We start from the raw sequence: 19,507 nt of genomic DNA, 5'->3' as shown, positions 1-19,507 counted from the left end.
TGTACTTTAGTTCAGCAAACAGAACAAAGCTAGAACAAACAGAAGCATTACACTTAAGTTTTGCAAATGCAGCAGACAAAAATATGAGATTATGTTAATGTTTTTAGATGAAACTTGTTTTGTAAATATAATCTAACTTGAAATTCTAGAAATTATCCCATGAGAGGAAATTGCAAGGCAGATTCCACATTGTAACTTGTAAAGACAGCATGACAAGATAATTGGTTTTAATTTTTGCAGTTTAATGAAATTTAATTAACTTTGTTGTCAACTTAAAGTTTTAACCAAGTAAAGTAATATTTTTCTAATCATTTAAAACAGCCTTCTCTCCATGGTTCAAATTGTGTCCACATTTAATTTTAATCTTATCCTGCAATAGACTGGTATATTGTTACATTAATGGTAACTTGAAATACTTATTGATCAGCCAGGCCTTGTGCAATGGCAGGTTGACATACTGATCTCTGGTTACAAATGTTGAGTTGACCAGTTCTATAAATAATTAATAAGCTAACTTCGAATTCTTTTTGATTGTCTCTTACCATTATCATAAGGTTACGTTGGCAGTTCTGACACCAATACTAGATTGGTGATCTGTACTGTTGCTTAGTTTTACTTTAAAAACATTTGTGCTATCTTTTCCCTTTTTTTTGCTTTCATCTCTGTTTACTTATATCTGGCCGCAATATATGTTGTTATTATAGATCAGCTGGGTAACTTAGACAGCAGAATACTCTGATGAATAATGTTTAACGTTATCAGAAGCCTGGAGCAAATTGTAATGTGTATTCCAAAACAAAAACAGAATTACCTGGAAAAACTCAGCAGGTCTGGCAGCATCGGCGGAGAAGAAAAGAGTTGACGTTTCCAGTCCTCATGACCCTTCAACAGAACTGTTGAAGGGTCATGAGGACTCAAAACGTCAACTCTTTTCTTCTCCGCCGATGCTGCCAGACCTGCTGAGTTTTTCCAGTTAATTCTGTTTTTGTTTTGGATTTCCAGTATCCGCAGTTTTTTGTTTTTATCTGTAATGTGTAATCATTGAATTCTGAGACAAATATAAGTAGTTCTTGAGAGTTAGAAAATACAGCCAGGATACAAAATTGAAAGAATTAAAATCTTGAAATTTCACCCAATCGTCGAATACCAGAGGTGGGCAGGTTTTGGAGAAGATGTGAAACTAGACATGATTTTGGACAGATTTCAGATATCTAAACCTCCCTGTCTCTCTCTCTCTCCATCTCTCTCCTTTAAGTCACTCCTTAAAATCTACCTCCTTGTTTTTGGTCACTTCTCATAATATGTCCTTATGTTGTTGTCAATTTTTAGCCATTAACACCCCTGTGAATGCTTTGGGATGCTTTACTATGTTAAAAGGCATGATATAAATGCAAATTGATTTTTCTATTAGTTTTTGATCTCGAGTCAGTACTGCTGATTTCACTTGGTTTAGTGTTATTAAACTTAACTGCACTGTATTTGATTTCCAAGTATTTTTGATCATTAGTTCACCAGCAATGAGATAGAAGCACAAAACAAACATATATTTCATTACTGTAATTTTGGGTAATTTGTGTTAGAGGGGTATATTCTACAACATACTGTGCTTGTTCAGGCTGCTTTTTTAAATGTTCCAGTCTGTTTTTGGATAAGAACAAAAGCAGAATTGTTTCACAGTTTTAATAATAATTATTTTTAACTGCATAATCATGCTCAGAGGTTATCTATGCTATTGATTTTTTAAAAAATCAATGGGCATGCTGAATGTAGGTCTATTTGCAGTAATGTTAATGATCTAGTGAACAACATTAGAAACATCAGATTTCAGCACCTCTGTACTTTATTTCCACATGTTCTATGATTGCTTGTGGAAATTAAAAAATCCACACGCTGTAAAGGGTGATGTAAGTTTCTATTACATTTTGCATTTTCTTTTTGCCAATCTTAATGATTGACTTCTGTTTGTGTCCATTTATCCGTAAATAATTAAACCACTTGTGATCTGAATAACTTTTTTGGCCCGGCTTGATAAACACATATATGTTATCAGACCTATGACTGTGTGCCCTTAAGACTATGTCCTTGAACACTTGACTTTCTGGGGCCTTTGATGAAAATAACATCTAAAAAATCTCGTAATAGATTTAAAATTTGGTTGAAATCTTAGTCCTGTGAAAATCTGGCTAGGATCTTTCACCCCCACTGTGGACCTGTTTCCACAGTTACCCATGTGCCATCACTGCCAAAGTGTACTATGCTATTTGGACCACTTTGCATTTTTCATTTCTCATTTCAAATTTGTGTATCTGATAATGTAAATTATTTTTCTTTTGTAAGTGTTACAGATAATGTGTAGGTTTTGAAAACTGAGCACCTTCCATCTTCAAAGATTGAAAAAATGATATTGTGACTTTTGAAATCTTATGGACTTTTCTTAAAATTTCCATATTTTATTAGGAAAGTCAGGTAAACCCCTTATTAGAGAAAGCTGAAATTCACATGTACCTTCAACACAACCAAAGCCATTTCTGAACTTCTGGATCAACAAAACAGATCTCATGTAATGACTGACTGACTTAAAGTGTGTTTGCTGTCTATAGTGCAAGGCCATTCACTGTCTTCTAAAGTGTAGCCACATTTTTCAATGCACTGTACCTGCTTTTGTCTATGTGGTGTCAATTTGGGTCAGAACAGCCATGATCTCATTGAATGGTGGAGCAGACTCGATAGGCATAATGGCCTACTTCTGCTCCTACGTCTTATGGTGTTATGCCTTACTCCAAGCCGTTCCAATCTAAATTCTTCTGCACGTTCTCTTCCATCACATCAAAGTTATTCACATTGAGAAATCTTCGTTCAGATTGCATAGGTGTCTTTTGAGTGGAGCTGAGAGTAAAAGCAACAAGAACAAACCTGTCTTCATTAGCAAAGCACAAAATGCCCTCTTCAAAGCAGTAATTGCCTCAGAGACACCATGCAGCCTCTATTATTATTATTGATGTAATAACAAAAGTTATTCAAGACAGGATAAAAGCAAAAAACTGCAGATGCTGGAAATCTGAAACAAAAATACCTGGAAAAGCTCAGCAGGTCTGACAGCATCTGTGGAGAGGAATACAGTTAACTCGAAATGTTAACTGTATTCGAAATGTTAACTGTATTCCTCTCCGCAGATGCTGTCAGATCTGCTGAGTTTTTCCAGGTATTTTTGTTTTTATTTAAAACAGGCGTGTAGAAGAAAAAAAAGTTAGCCATATTTTTTAATCTCAATTTAAATGTGGCAAAACAGGCTTGAGAAGGCATTCTGTGTGCCTTGAGGAAAGATGGCAGATTTTTGGGAAGATAATTTAAGTGCAGTTTTTTTGTGGCAGATTTGACATGATAGTCTTTAAGAATGCATCATCTTCTCTTTAACATCCCAAAAACAAATGAAAATCCAGGTCTAATTTTCCACTGTTTACTTTTTGAATGTATTTGTAATGCAGCATCTTTTTAAAAAGACAAGTGATTTTGTAACATCAACTTGCATTATAAGATTATAATTTAATTTATAAGTGAATGAGCTCATTCAACACTTTGTTTATCATTTCAAGCTTGGCAGAATAATGAGCAATGATGTTGAAGAAAATAGGGAATGTGTGTAAGCACTGAGATAAAAGCAAAATACTGCAGATGCTGGAAATCTGAAAGAAAAACAAAATGCTGGAAAAACTCAGCAGGCCTGGCAGCATCTGTGGAGAGAAAAACCTGAGTTAACGTTTCAAGTCTGTATGACCCTTCTTCAAAGCTACAAAGTAGAAATGTGATGCAATTCATACTGCTGAAGGTGGGTGGCGCAGGTGAAACAGGATAGAAGACCAGTGACAGGTGGGGACAAAGGAGAGATTGACAAAGATGTCATGAACAAAAGGACAAAGGGAGTGTTAATGATAGTGGTAAGGGCTAAAAAAGGTGCTGATAGTGGCATTAAGGTGAGAAAGCAGAATGTGATAATAGCAGAACAGGGGTAAGTACTCTGAAAAGAACAACATGAACAAGTAACAGATGGCCCTTGTGGGGTGGGGTGTGGAAAAAAGGACTGAAGATGGGATAAAATGGGGGCATAAAAAGGGGGATAAAAGAATGAATAAAAATAAGTGGATAATAGTAAAAGAAGTATTTTGAAAGAAGGGGTAAAAAGGGGTGAAGATGGAGGAGAGAGTTCATGGTCTGAAGTTGTTGAACTCAATGTTAAGTCCAGAAGATGAGGTGCTGTTTCTCCAGTTGTATGTAAGCACTGATTGTTACCGTGCCAGTTCCTGAGTGGCATTCATAAAGGATACGGAAGGTGATACACACTGCTCCCATGCAGACCAATCTTCATGGATTTTATCTAATTTCTTTTCGTGCATCTGTGCTCCAGATCCCAGATTACCCCTGAGCAACTCTAAAGTAGAAATCCGGCAATATACGAAGGCTATAATGGTCTGCTAATTCAGTTGAATGTTTGCTTTAAAAATGACTGAAGCAACATAGACTATAATAGAATACCTAACTTGGAATTCTCTGTCTGTTTTCACCCACAGTTATTAGCAGTGGACCATTGAAGAACCATTACCGATTGAAGCAATTTCATTTCCACTGGGGTTCAAAAAGTGATCGTGGATCAGAGCATACTGTCAACAATCAGGTGTACCCTGCAGAGGTATGTTGATTTAATTCTGCGTTTGTTTCTTAAAACTCTGTTTCCAAAACACAATTCAAAATAGCCCAGCATATTCAGAAAAGTTGACTGAGCATTTGGTAAATAAAGTGATTTCCCCTCCTTAATTGTGCCCAAGATCCAAAAGGCAGAACAAGCAAGAGTGCAGATCCGACTTTTCATATCATTTGCAGACTTCTTAATTATGCCCTCTACATTTAAGTTTAAATCATTGATATATACCATGAAAAGCAAGGGACCTAGTACTAAGCCCTGCAGAACCCCACTGGAAACAGCCTTCCAGTCACAAGAAAATATGTAGACCATAACCCTTTGCTTCCTGCCACTGAGCCAATTTTGGAGATAAATTGCCACTTTCTCTTAGAATCCCATGGGCTTTTAATTTACTGATTAGCCTACCATTTGGGACTTGTCAAAAACCTTGCTAACATCCATGTAGACTACACCAAATACACTACCTGCATCAACTGTCCTTGTCTCCTCAAACAATTCAGTCAAGTTAGTCAGACACAACCTTCCCCGAACAAATCCATGTTGACTGTCCTTGACTAATCCTTGACTCTAAATGGCAATTTATATTGGGCAGTATTTAATGGAGGTGACAGCAGTCTCGCCCACCAGTTAGAGAGCAAGTGAAAGCCCCATGTCACCTCTTTTTAGGGAAGGTCTGCCATACTAAGTGCCACTCAGCCAGATAACTGTACAGCGATGGGCCTTCCCCAGGATCAAGGACCCTGTGGAAGTCCAGCAGGCCGAGAGTTGCTGACAGAGGCTGGCAGCTCTATTAAATGGCAGCACTCTTGTTGAGGCAGTGGCTGCTGCAAGTATGACCCCCACCCAAGGCGTAGACATTGTAACAGGATCCTAGGTGAGTGATGGTGGGAAGGGGGTCCTGAGGTTGGGGGGAGTCTGAGGCAAGGGCAGAGGAGCAGCTCTCAGCGGGGTCCCCCCCACCTTCCTGATGCCAGGTCTCTCGATCAGCCACTCAGTGCCTTTGAACGAGGGACACCCCTTGCACCTCCCGGGAGCCCACAAGCAACCCTGAACTGGTTTGCTTGTCATGCCCCCCCACGTAGTGAGTCCCTGCCCACCACCCGGTTAATCCCAGTGGTGGGATGAGATTGGCAATAGGGCAGGATGGCTGTCCATCTGCCTTCCTGCCATGGATTTAATTGTGTGGAGTCAGGAAGGTGGCAGGGCCCCCACCTGCCACCTTCCTGTTGAATTAAATGCCCCCGCCATCAAACTTGTCATGTGGAAGGACATTAAGGACATTCCACCCACCATCTCTCAGAATTTTTTCCAATAATTTTCCCAGCACTGAGGTTAGGCTGACTGGCCTGTAATTATTTGGGCTATCCCTTTCTCCCTCTTTAAATGACGGTACAATGTTAGCAATCCTCTGACACTATGCTGTAGCTAGAGAGGATTGGAAAATGATAGTCAGAGCCTCCGCTATTTCTTCCCTTGTTTCCTTTAGCATCCTGATATACATTTCATCCTAACTCTTCTTGTACTATTCACCCATCACCTGCTTTCTCACTGACGTACATTTGCTCTAAGTCTGACAATGCCTTAGTTTTAATATTCTCATTCTTTTTTGCAAATCCCTGCATGACCTTATTCCTCCCTATCTCTGTTACCTCCTCCAGCTTATAACCCTCTGAGCTCTTTATGCTCCTGCAATTATGTCCATTTGTACATCTCCCACTCCACTTGCCGTGTCTTAGCTGCCAAAGCCCTAAGTTCTGAAATCTCCTCCTTGAACCTTTCTGTCTTTTCATCTCCTTCTCCCCCTTTTAAGACCTAGCTCTTTGGCCAAGCTATTGGTCACCTGTACTCATATTTCCTTACATCACTTGCTGGTGATTTTTAACAGCACTCATGTAGAGTGCCTTGAGACATATAATTACTTTAAAAGTGTTATATAAATGCAAGTTGTTGTATTTATTGATTTTTACTTTTTTAATAAGTAGTATGCCTGTCAGCTAACTTGGGTTGCCACTGCATGAAATACCAATATTCCAATATGACACTTGCTGAAACAATCTTCGTTATTACCAAATTCAGATTCAATACTGAATGTGTACATCACTGCATCAATTGAAGCTCAATTTCTACAACACAACTGTTTTTGCAGTTTTCTATTGTAAGAAGGAAAAAGCACAACTTAGTGAAGTGAATAGACATTCCAGTTTCGTTTGTTTTTAAAATGTGTTAAGTGGTGACTCCTGTTATTCTATCATATTAATGCATTAAAATACACAATTAAACAATTATTTAACAGATTTTTGTTCTTGCTATTTTAGCTTCATTTAGTTCACTGGAATCCAGTAAAATGCAAAAACAGTGATGAAGCCATTCTATCTGAAAATGGCCTTGCAGTTGTAGGAGTATTTCTGAAGGTAACTTAAAACAGCTGGTCACTTACGGTGATTTGGATTATTACTCATCTGAAATTATAATGGTACATTTTTCACTGTGGACACTCAGTGACCACCGGACAGTCCTCTTCCTATAAAGTCGTATCTTGTACTGATTTTCCTGACCTGACCATTTATGTAGCCTAGGCACACTCCAGGCACAGGCTTGCCCTCTGTCTAGGCTATGTGTTTAGAAATTAGGCAAAAAGTCCAACCTAGGCTCCAGACTTGTGATTTGTGCTCCTGGCTGCCAATATTATGGCCTTTGGGGAGCAGTCACAAAAAGACCCCAAGTGCTTCCAATCTTCTGGAAGTGGAGAAGGTCTAAGTTTCAAGCCCATTTGCCAATCTTTTCTTCAGCCTACCACTAGTAACCTTGCCCCCATATCTTTCAGTCTGCTTGTGTCGAGGGGTAGGGCTTTGTGCCAAGGTTCTTTGGGCGCCTCGAGGATTATAATTGGAGAAAGAATGATAATAGCAACACTGGACTTGCACCGACTATAGGATATTCCTCAGAAGATTCCAGTGTAGAGAATGGCAGCAGAGAATTGATGCAAAAGCCTTGTACCTGTATCCTGTTTCCCTCTTTTTTGTGCCAGGGATTTGCCAGTTGTCCTGGTGCAGGGAAGAAGACAGTCTATCCTGTGAAAATAATTTCAATCATAAAAGAAACTGTTCTAACAGAGTATCAACATTCGAAAGAATTATGCAAGAGATATATTTTGATTAGTACATGATGAATTTTTTTTTATTGATGTTTGTTTTATTAAAAGCTTGGAAAAAGACATAATAGTCTACAGAAACTTGTCGATGCATTGCCAGCTGTTAAACATAAGGTAGGTGGATGACTACGTTTAGTTAGTTTTTCTGATTTTTCACTGTTGCAGTTATGCCCCCTCTATGTTACTGATGTTCTCTTCAGTTGAAAAAAAACAAGGATTGCTTAGATTGGACAGCTGGATAGGGTATACTCAAGCAATTTGGTTCACAGACTTTGTTACTGAGGAATCACAATCAGAGTCTAATTCTTCCAGTTTCTAAGGTGAAAATATTAACACTGGCACCAAATATTGAAGGCTATCAAAAAACTTCATTTTATAGTTTAAATTTTCTTGTGTGTTCACTGAGATGGGGGCATCAGTGCAGGATAATTTTCCACTTTTGGCAACTGTTTTTACTATCCAACATTCCCAAGTCAATTATGTCCCATAAAGCCACTACTGTCATCTACCAACAGGATGATTTAATCCCAGTCTAACCTGATTAACTTCTTTTTGGAAGTTTTCCACTTCTCATGCCAATTGTAGTTATGGAGCTTTCTTGTAAAATCTTAAAGTACCCAACAATTGCTGCACAGTTGGTGCTGTCTCCTCCTAAGGGTTGCTCAGCATCTACACTTGTGACATACTATTATCTAATCTAATCTACTGACAAGAATTTTCATACCTGCAGTGTACAGGTTTATTCAGGGCCTGAAAACTACATAAATTTGCCTACATAATATGGCTGAAATGCTTGAATAGCACTATGTAGCTTGGAGCATGTTTGAAGTGCCTGCTGCAAGGAAGTTTTTGTTTTCTCGTGGCCTGATTTGTTAAGACCTAGGCTGCAATTTTCAGGTCTTGCCCACCGTGACATTGTAAATTCCTACCCGAAGTCATTGGACCTTTGGCTGGTCAGTCAAATTTTCCGTCCCACCTGTGATGATTCCTGCCATGGACGGGACCGGAAAGTCCCGGCCCTTCTATCTATTTTTCACCTGTTTTAGTGTATCTTTGCTGTTAAGCTTTTTAATCCAACCTCTTAAAGCTGCATTCTATTTGCCAACTTTGCCAATTTTCCCAAGAATCTTTCATCCTGCTTAAATAAGAATGCTCTATGTATCTGTATGTTTTGAGTTTATGCAGGAAAAGGAAGATTGTCAGGGAGGGCATGCATCACCGTTGTATTTGCACTTTCAGCATTCGGTTAGGATTGGCTCAGACGCTCCCTCCCATTTGTACATAGAAACTTAGAAACTAGGAGCAGGAGTAGATCCTTTGGTACTTCGAACCTGCTCCGCCAATCAACGTGATCATGGCTGATCCTTATCTGAATGCCGTACTTCTGTGTTCCCCTTAGACGCCTTTGGAGTCCAGAAACCTATATCTTTCTTAAATATATTCAGTAACTTGGCTTGCACAGCCTCTGGTAGTAGAGAATTCCATAGGTTCACCATCCTCTAAGTGAAGAAGTTTCTCCTCGTTTCAGTCCTAAATGGTCAACCCTGTATCCTGAGACTGTGATCCCTTGTTCTAGACTTCCCAGACAGAGGGAATATCCTCCCTACATCCAATCTGTCCATCCCTGTCAGAATTTTACATGTTTCAGTGAGGCTGTCACTAATTTATCTGACTTGGGGTGGCTGCAGTGACGGCTTCGCATGCCGTTTCGTCCCAGCCCCCGCGGCATTAATTATGCATTCCTGGGAAACATGCTGTTTTGATGGTGGGAGGACCCTCATTCGCCCTACACACCATCACCTCGCTGCTTCCTCATGCCAGGCGCCATATTTAAAGTCCATCCATGCGCACACCTTTCAGTGTTTCCAGCCCACTACTGCTGCACAGAAGACATGGTCCTGAAAGGCATTCGACGAATACACTCATTATTTTGCAGTCTGGGCCCAAGGGGTGAAAAGCTCTGGAGCACTTGGTGGCACTTTCATGCCTCTGTGTTGCTTGAGTAGGCAAATAAGCTAGAGGCCTGACTCCAAGCATGTTATGGCTGCATCTGAACTGTCTCAGCTCTGGAGGAATGGTCATTTTACATGAGGTTTCCCTGACGCGTGACCACTTCCCTCCCCCAACAGCCCGCACGTGCCTGTGCACTACCATCAACCCTTGTGCAGCCCTTGTCCACCACCCCCAAGTCGCCTCAACGGTTGGGCAGCCCTTGCGCCCCCACGCCCACTGGCCTCAACCTTGAAGTCCAACAGGCAACCCTCGTGAGTGCTGCATAATGTTACTGTGCACTTACCTCTGAGTTCCCCTCAAAGTGCAGCCTGCCAAGTGCACACCTTACATATGCTAGTGTGAAACACGTCGACATGCAGTCACACCCATGTGCTCAGATGATCCAACGTGGGGTGATGATCCCGGAGAATTGGGCTTAAAATGAGTTGCAGATGTATTGCAATGATGTTCCTGATGTCCAACAGCAGGAAACACAACCCGCCATTGACAGGCAGAGTGGATGATTGCAAGCTGGTTTCATGATGTTATGAAACCAATTTTTGGCCTTCTCGCCATATCACAAAATCACAATTATTATGGTGTAGAAGGAGGCCATTCTGCCCATTGCGTCTGCACCAGCTCTGAGCATTTTAACTTAGTGCCAATTTCCTGCATTTTCTCCGTAACCCTACACATTGAATGATTCTTTAAATAGAAACAATGCCCTCTTGAATACTGTTGAACCTGCTTCCACCACACTTCCAGGCAATGCGTTCCAAACCCTAACTAATCACTGTGTGAAAAAGTTTTTTCTCACCTTGCATTTGCTTCTTTTGCAAAACACTTCAGAACTGTGCCCTCTGGTTCTTGTTCCATTTATGAGTGGGAACAGTTTCTCCCTATCTATTCTGTCCAGACCCCTCATGACTGGGGGAGGCAATGATGGAGTGGTATTGTTGCTGTGCTAGTAATCCAGAGACCCAGGGTAATACTCTGGGTATTACCCGGTTCAGATCACACCAATTCAATAAAAATCTGAAATTAAAAGTCTAATGGTGACCATGAAACCATTGTTGATTTTTGTAAAAACCCATCTGGTTCATTAATGTCCTTTAGGGAAGGAAATCTGTCATCCTTACCTGGACTGGCCTCTATGTGACTCCAGACCCACAGCAATGTGGTTGACTCTTTAATATCCTCTGAAATGGCCTAGCAAGCCACTCAGTTGTAACAAACCGCTACAAAGTCACAAAAGGAATGAAACCAGACGGACCACCCAGCATCAACATAGGCACTGGAAATGGCAACAGCAATCACAGCCCTGTCGACCCTGCATAGTCCTCCTTACTAACATCTAGAGGTCTAGTGCCAAAATTGGGAGAGCTGTCTTAGACTAGTGAAGCAACAGCCTGACATAGTCACCCCCACAGAATCGTACCTTACAGATAATGTCCCAGACTCCACCATCAGCCTTCCTGGGTATGTCCTGTCCCACTGACAGGATAGACACAGCAGAGATGGCGGCACAGTGGTATACAGTCAGGAAAGAGTTGCCCTGGGAGTCCCCAACATTGACTCCCGACCCCATGAAGTCTCATGGCATCAGGTCAAACATGGGCTGATTACCATGTACTGCCCTCCCTCAGCTGTTGAATCAGTGCTCCTCCATGTTGAACATCACTTGGAGGGAACACTGAGGGTGGGAAGGGTGCAGAATGTACTCTGGGTGGGAGACTTCAATGGTAACATCACAGCTGGCCGAGTCCTAAATGACATAGCTGCTAGACTGGTGCTGTGGCAGATGGTGAGGGAACCAACAAGAGGGAAAATCATATTTGACCTCATCCTCACCAACCTGCCTGCCGCAGATGCATCTGCCATTGGCAGTATCAGTGGGAGTGACCACCGCACAGTCATTGTAGAGACGAAGTCCCGCCTTCACATTGAGGATACCCTCCATCGTGCTATGTGGCGCTACCATCGTGCTAAATGGGATAGATTTCAAACAGATCTAACAGCCCAAGACTGGGCATCCATAAGTTGCTGTGGGCCATCAGCAGCAGCAGAATTGTACTCAAACACAATCTGTAACCTCATGGCCCAGCATATCCCCTACTCTACCATTACCATCAAGCCAGGGAATCAACTCCAGTTCAATGAAGAGTGCAGGAGGGTGTGCCAGGAGCAGCAACAGGCATACCTAAAAATGAGGTGTCAACCTGGTGAAGCTGTAACGCAGGACTACTTGCGTGACAAACAGCATAAACAGCAAGTGATAGACAGAGCTAAGTGATCCCACAACCAACAGATCAGATCTAAGCCCTGCAATCCTGCCACATCCAGTTGTGAATGGTGGTAAACAATTAAACAACTGACTGGAGGAGGAGGCTCCACAAATATCCCCATCCTTAATGATGGATGAGCCCAGCTCATAAGTGCAAAAGATAAGGCTGAAGCATTTGTAACAATCTTCAACCAGAAGTGCCGAGTGGATGATCCATCTCAGCCTCCTCCAGAGTTCCCCAGCATCACAGATGCCAGTCTTCAGCCAATTCAATTCACTCCATGAGATATCAAGAAATAGCTGAAGGGACTGGATACTGCAAACGCTATGCTCCCTGACAGTATTCCGGCAATAGTACTGAAGACTTATGCTCCAGAACTTGCTGCGCTCCTAGCCAAGGTGTTCCAGTACAGCTACAACACTTGTATCTACCCGCTATGTGGAAAATTGCCCAGGTATGTCCTGTACACAAAAAGCAGGACAAATCCAACCTGGCCAATTATCACCCCATCAGTCTACTCTCGATCATAAGTAAAGTAATGGAAGGGGTCATCAACAGTGCTATCAAGTGGCACTTGCTTAGCAATAACCTGCTCACTGATGCCCAGTTTGCATTTTTCCAGGGCCACTCAGCTCCTGATCTCATTACAGCCTTGGTTCAAATATGGACAAAAGAGCTAAATTCCCGAGGTGAGGTGAGAGTGACTGCCCTTGACATCAAGACAGCATTTGCCTGAAAGTGGCATCGAGGAGCCCTAGCAAAAGTGGAGTCAGTGGGAATCAGGGGAAAACTCTCCGCTGGTTGGAGTCATACCTAGCACAAAGGAAGATGGTTATGGTTGTTGGAGGTCAATCATCCAGCTCCAGGACATCACTGCAGGAGCATCTCTGGATAATGTCCTCGGTCTAACCACCCTCGGCTGCTTCATTAATGACCTTCCTTCTATCATAAGGTCAGAAGTGGGGATGTTCGCTGATGATTGCACAATGTTCACCGTTCGCATCTCCTCAGATACTGAAGTAGTCCATGTCCAAATGCAGCAAGACCTGGACAATATCTCGGCTTGGGCTGACAAGTGGCAAGTAACACTTATGCCATACAAGTGTCAGGGAATGGCTGTCTCCAACAAGAGAGAATCCAGCCATCGTCCCTTGATGTTCAATGGCATTACCATCACTGAATCCCCCACTATCAACATCCTGGGGGGGTTACCAATGACCAGAAACCAAACTGGACTGGCCATATAAATACTGTGGCTACAAGAACAGTTCAGAGGCTAGGAATTGTGCGATGAGTAACTCACTTCCCGACTCCCCAAAGCCAGTCCACCATCTACAAGGCACAAGTCAGGAGTGTGATGGAATACTTGCAACACTGAAGAAGCTGGACACCAGGACAAAGCAGCCCACTTAATTGGCTTCACATCCACAAACATTCACTCCTTCCACCACTGAAGCACAGTTGCAGCAGTGTATACCATCTACAAGATGCACTGCAAGAATTCACCAAGGCTCCTTAGACAGCAGCTTCCAAACGCATGACCATTACCATCTATAAGGACAAGGACAGCAGATAGATGGGAACACCACCACCTGGAGACTCCCCAAGAAACTCACCATTCTGACTTGGAAATATGTTGCCATTCCTTCACTGCCGCTGGGTCAAAATCCTGGAACTCCCTTCCAAACAGCACTATGGGTGTACCTACACCACATGGACTGCAGCGGTTCAAGAGGGCAGCTCACCACCACCTTCTCAAGGGTGACTAGGGATGGTCGGTAAATGCTGGCCCAGCCAGGGAAGCCCACTTCCCATGAATGAATTTAAAATATAAAATAAATTGTGAAAACTTTTGTCAAGTCTCCTCTTAGCCTTCTCCTCTCCCAGGAAAACAGTCCCAACTTCTCCAATCTTTCCTCTTAACTGAAGTGTCTCATCCCGTTCTCGCAAACCTCTTCGGTATTCTCTTCAATGTGTTCACATCCTTCCTATAGTGTGGCGCCCAGAACTGTGTATGCAGCTGAGGTCTAAACAGTGTCTTATATAAGTTCATCATAACTTCCCTGCTCTTGTACTCTATGCCCCTATTAATGAAGCCTAGAATACTGTATGTTTTAGAAACCGCGCTCTCTGCCTGTCCTGCCAACTTTAATGACTTATGTAAATATACACCTGTGTCTCTCTGCTCTTGCAGACCCTTTAGAATAGTATCCTTTATTTTATACTGTCTCTCCATATTCTTTGTACCGAAGTGTATCACTTCACAACTCTCTGCATTGAACTTCATCTGCTACCTAACTGCCCACACAACCAATGCGTCAATGTCCTTTTGAAGTTCTACACTGTCCTCCTCGCAGTTTACAATTCTTCCAGGTTTTGTGTCATTCGCAAACTTTGAAATTGTCCCCTGCATACCAAGATCCAGATCATTTCTATGTATTAGGAAAAGCAAGGGTCCCAATACTGACCCTTGGGGAACTCCACTACAAACCTTCTTCTAGCCTGAAAAATACCCTTTAACTATTACTCTCTGTTTCCTACTCCTCTACCAGTTTTGTATCTGTGTTGCTACTGTCCCTTTTTATTCCGTGCCCTATAACTTTCCTCACAAGTCTGTTGTGTGACACTAAATCAAACACCTTTTGGAAGTCCATCTCCACCACATCAACAGCCTTGCCCTCATCAACCATCTGTTACCTCTTCAAAAAATGTCAACAAGTTAGTTACACACAATTTTCCTTTAACAAATCCATGCTGACTCTTCGGGAATCAATCCACATTTTTCCATGTGACTATTAATTCTATCCCAAATAATTGTTTCTAGAAGTTTCCACACCACCAAAGTTAAACTCACTGGCCTGTAATTGCAGGGCAGATCTTTACAACCTTTTTTGAACAAGGGCATAATGTTTGCAATTCTCCAGCCCTCTAGCACCTTCCCCGAATCCAGGGAACATTGAACATTGCCAGTGCCTCCGCAATTTCCACTCTCACTTCCTTCAGGATTCTTGGATGCATCTCTTCCAGTCATGGTGCTATATCAACTTTAAGTACTGACTGTTTATCCAATACCTCCTTCTCAACAATTTTAAACACTTCTAGTGACTGAGTTTCCTCCTGTGTCACCATGGCCTCCTGGGTAAAGACAGATGCAAAGTATTAATTTAATGTCTCAGCCATGCCTCTTGCCTCTATGTGTAAATTCCCTAGTTGGTCCCTAATATTGTCTGCTCACACCATTGAACACACCTGATGCCAGTGGGCATGAAATATTCCACCCTTGTTCTTAAATATTGACCTGATCTCTACTTCAACCGCTCACTCAGTACATTCAGTCCACAGCCTCACAACCCACTGCAGGTTTTTTCTGTTCTCTCTCTCAAGTCACATGTTTAATCTTATATCTATGTCCTCTTGCGTCCCAATGCCACTCCCTTCATGTAGAGGAAGGGCCTCCATTCCATCTGTGTGCTGCTGGTGTATTGCCATTGCACTTGAATGCTTAGTACCATAATTCCTTCCTTCATTTTATACCAATTTACAGTGCCACAATTATTTTGAGGTCTAGAAAGACCATGAGGGAATCACGGATATCAATTAAATCCCTAGTTGCTTACTCCTTTAAGATGTTCAACAACAATACCTGAAAGGTGATGCAATAAGACAAATCATGCCAACAAGGGTTCTGGTGAGACACTTGACCTGTGTTCTAAAGCAAAAGATGGCTGCACTGATCAAGGATATTACAGTACAAGCCAGCCAAGGTGTCCAAAATTATTGCTGCCTGCTATGTGTTACACAACTTTGTCCGACAAAGGAGCTTTGCAATGGAACAAACAGGAGAGTTCAGGTAGCAGCAACGAAAGACGAAATCTATAAATCATCAAGAATTTCATGGCAGGCTCAAAAAAGCACCTGAAGTACCATTGCACAGCAATAACCTGCATGTGTCCAATATCATGGCCAGTTAAAGCATTGCCTCCACTGCCCCATCCATGCATCAAGATCCTGAAATACCTTTGCATTGTGCTACAACTTCAGGTGCCCAAACTTAACTGACCTCTCTCAGCACATTAGAGTGCCAACTAACCCATCCTAAAATTATGTACTGCATACCTATTCACTTTGATTACCCCTATAAGGACACGCCATTAACTTTACTTCAAGGCCTAACTATGTGCTACATCGGGTGAGTGATTATAAAGTCATTTAAGAAGAAAGGTCCAAAAACAAAAATTGCTGATGTGCACAGCAGGTCCGATTAGCATCAGTGGAGGTAGAAACAGAATTCATGGGCGGAATTTTACACCAGTGGAGTTTTGAACAGCTTGCTGGTTTTAATGGCCCTGTCCCTGTCGCAACGGGGCCATAAAATTCTGCCTAATATTTCAGTTCAATGGTCTTCTAATAATAAGTCATCGACCTGAAACATTAACCTTGGGCAGAATCTTGCCCTTGGATGGCGGGCGGGCCCCACCGGCTTGGCGGCAGGCAGGCAGCCGACCCCCACCACTGAAGCGGGGCCTGCCGCCATTTTAAGTTTGGCTTGTCCAGCGGCATTCCCGACGGGAAGCGCTATGTGCTTCCTGTGCTGGGGGTGGGGGGAATCCCCAGCTGTCAAAGAGCACACTTCTCCCTGAGGCAAAGTCCTGTCTCAGGGAGAATACTGATAGCGTCAAAAACATTAAAAAATTATTAACATGTCCCCCTCGTGTGAAAATGTTACACGAGATGGGACATGTTAATAAAGAACACATACACTTTATTAATTTTTTACAATACAGACATGAAACTTCACCCTGCCAGAGGATGAAGTTTCATCAATAACCTAGAGTCCGCTGGGGCTCCTGGCCTGCCCGCCAGCCTTAAGGTTGGACGGGTAGGTCTTTAATTACTTTAAATAGCCTGTCAATGGCCTCAATTGGCCATTGACAGGTCGGTGGGCGGACAGCTGATTTCACTGTCCGCCCGCCTTTCTAAAAATTTAAATGGACCAGGATGACGTCGGGGATTCCTCCCGACGTCATCTGTCGTCATTTTCCCCTCAACTCGACCAAGCCCCGCCCCCAAATCGACGAGGGGAAAATCCTGGCCCTTGTTTCCATCTCCACAAATGCTGCCAGACTTGGTGAATATTTCCAGCATTTTCTGTTTCTATCTCAGATTTCCAGCATCCACAGTATTTTACTTTTGTATTAATGAAGGAAATATTGAGTATCTATACACAAGCTAATAGAAATTCAGTCTTTCGAAAACACTTGGAATTCAAAGTTCAAGATCCGATTAATGAGCATTTAGAGATGCATGAATTAATGGAGGATTGTCATTCTGGATTTGTTAAAGACAAGTTTAATATAGCATTTTGAAAAAATGACTGAATGGGTAAAGAAAATGGACTGGGCATTGAGTTTATGGATTTTCAGAAGGCTTTTCATAAAATGTTTCACAAACAAGTGGGGCTGAATAATACGCTCCGCAATTGGGATCGTTTCCCACTTTGAAAAGTGTATTTTGGGGCATGATGATGTTGGGTGCCATCCACAACATCATCACACTGCTTTACAATCATATCATATGCAGGCAGGTCAAAAGTCGGGAACCCGCCCACATTAGTTAAATGAGAATTTAAAATCCAATTGATTCAATTAGCTACCTATCTCACCTGAATAATACAGCCTGAGGCAATAAAATGGCTTCAGAGTGAGATTTACGACAGTTGGGAATCCGCCTTTTTAAGGGCAAACTTGTCTAGGTGGGCTTTTAAACTGTGGCTGTAAGCAGAGTCTCAGGTTTGCAGTTCAAAATCCATTGACGGTCGGGACTGTCTTTTCAGTGGGCAGAATTACATTTTGGACATTTTCTCCTTAGAAAGATTGTCCTCTTGTTCAGAGGGCTTTTTGATTGTTCATTGAGTATCCCCCTGTCCATAATCCAGTGGTGAGGGATGAAAAACCTCGGAGACAGGTAGGGATTGTGGTCTCTTGGAGCAGAGGAAGATTCGGAGGAGGAGGAGGAGAAGGGTGAGAGGAATGAGAGATCACAGGGAGGCTGCAGATGCTGTGGGCCCTCAGTAAGGGGACAGAGCAGTGCCAGATTCCAATGGTCGGGAGGAGCCTAGAAACCATCATCAGAGGCACAGACGACTTTATCCAAAGTGTATAGGCAGCAATTCAGCTACTTGCAACTGAGTGAGACTTAGTGCAGAAGACAATCCAGACTTTCAAGGGCAATATTTCAAGGTTGAAATATTTTCCCTCCACCTCTCAGTTGCAATGACAGAGTTCTGAAGCCCTTACATCCAAACCTTCTCTATCAACACACACTTTTACACAATTCCTCCTGCCCTCTCTCAACCTTTGATTTCCCACCTCAGCCTTCAAACTCAAGTCACACAGTCACAGCTATCAATAAGAACATAAGCGTGAGGGAACGTGGGTTTTGTGTTTATTCACAACCCTTGAAGGCATACCAATATCATTAAAGAAAAATGTTACCCATGTGTCCCTATTTGTGACTAATGTGGATATTTAGAAACACGTTTACAAATGCTCCAGTGCAGTGATTCCTCTCTCTCTTGTGGTTGCATCTGGAGTGAGGCATCTGATCTACTACCTCCCTTGCCCTGGAGCATTTCGGCGGGCGTCCTCTGTGCGACTGCGGCCTTGAGCAGCCTACCACCCCAGGAGACTCTAGTTGAGATGCATACGTGTCCTGAGTTGCCGTGGCAATGATTGAGGCCAATGTTAATGGCTGATGAACAGAGGAGATGCTACCCCCATCAGAAGTGCCTTGAGAGGAACTTTCAGATGGAGGCAGCTGCTGCCCATCCCCGACCCTAGGACCGGTTGGTCCTCTGTGCCAACTGGTGAGGTTTCAGGAGCTGGGTGGGTGATCAAGCTTCCAATTCCCCTGTCACCCTGTGTCTGTGCCCCTGAGCTCAGAGATAGTGTAATGATGTGCAGGTCAGAGCATATCCTGACGATTGTGTCTGCATTGCGCTCGGTTTGCCCCTCCAGGACAGTCACCAGTCTGTCTATGGAGGAAACTTGGCACACTGAAGAGTGGGTGATTGCAGCCTCTGGATCACCTCTGACACTCCACCGATTGCCTGAGGCCTGCCCCACCACACTTTCCAGTGGCTGCACGTGTGACTGTGAAGTGCCCTCACCAATGTGTGAATGACCCCTGACCGACGGGCTGAACGCTGCCAAAGTGCCAGTATCTGTGGTGGTGCTCGGTGCAGAGAGAGAGGATGTGATGCTGCACCCTCCAACGGTTCGTCGGAGGCAGAAGAGGAAGACCATAAGACGTAGGAGCAGAAATTCGGCCAATCGGCCCATCGAGTCTGCTCCGCCATTCAATCATGGCTGATAAGTTTCTCAA

The 19,507-nt window shown here is 42.8% G+C and overlaps 1 protein-coding gene across 4 annotated transcripts in view; it reads left to right on the top strand.

Annotated features, from left to right (window-relative positions):
- Nucleotides 1-19,507, top strand: part of ca5a (carbonic anhydrase Va) — an 82,357-nt gene that overhangs the window by 23,895 nt on the left and 38,955 nt on the right. For 3 of the 4 annotated variants that reach the window (XM_041192236.1, XM_041192235.1, XM_041192233.1), the window contains exons 5-7: nucleotides 4,566-4,684; nucleotides 7,012-7,107; nucleotides 7,899-7,961. In XM_041192236.1, coding sequence (XP_041048170.1) covers nucleotides 4,566-4,684; nucleotides 7,012-7,107; nucleotides 7,899-7,961 — 278 coding nt within the window. The remainder of the gene's footprint in view (nucleotides 1-4,565; nucleotides 4,685-7,011; nucleotides 7,108-7,898; nucleotides 7,962-19,507) is intronic. The other variant, XM_041192234.1, reaches the window with a different exon arrangement.

Source organism: Carcharodon carcharias, chromosome 7 (genome assembly GCF_017639515.1).
Source record: "Carcharodon carcharias isolate sCarCar2 chromosome 7, sCarCar2.pri, whole genome shotgun sequence".
NCBI classification, from domain to species: domain Eukaryota; kingdom Metazoa; phylum Chordata; class Chondrichthyes; order Lamniformes; family Lamnidae; genus Carcharodon; species Carcharodon carcharias.
Note: the sequence above shows the minus strand (reverse complement) of the source record. Positions and strands in the feature narration are given on the sequence as shown.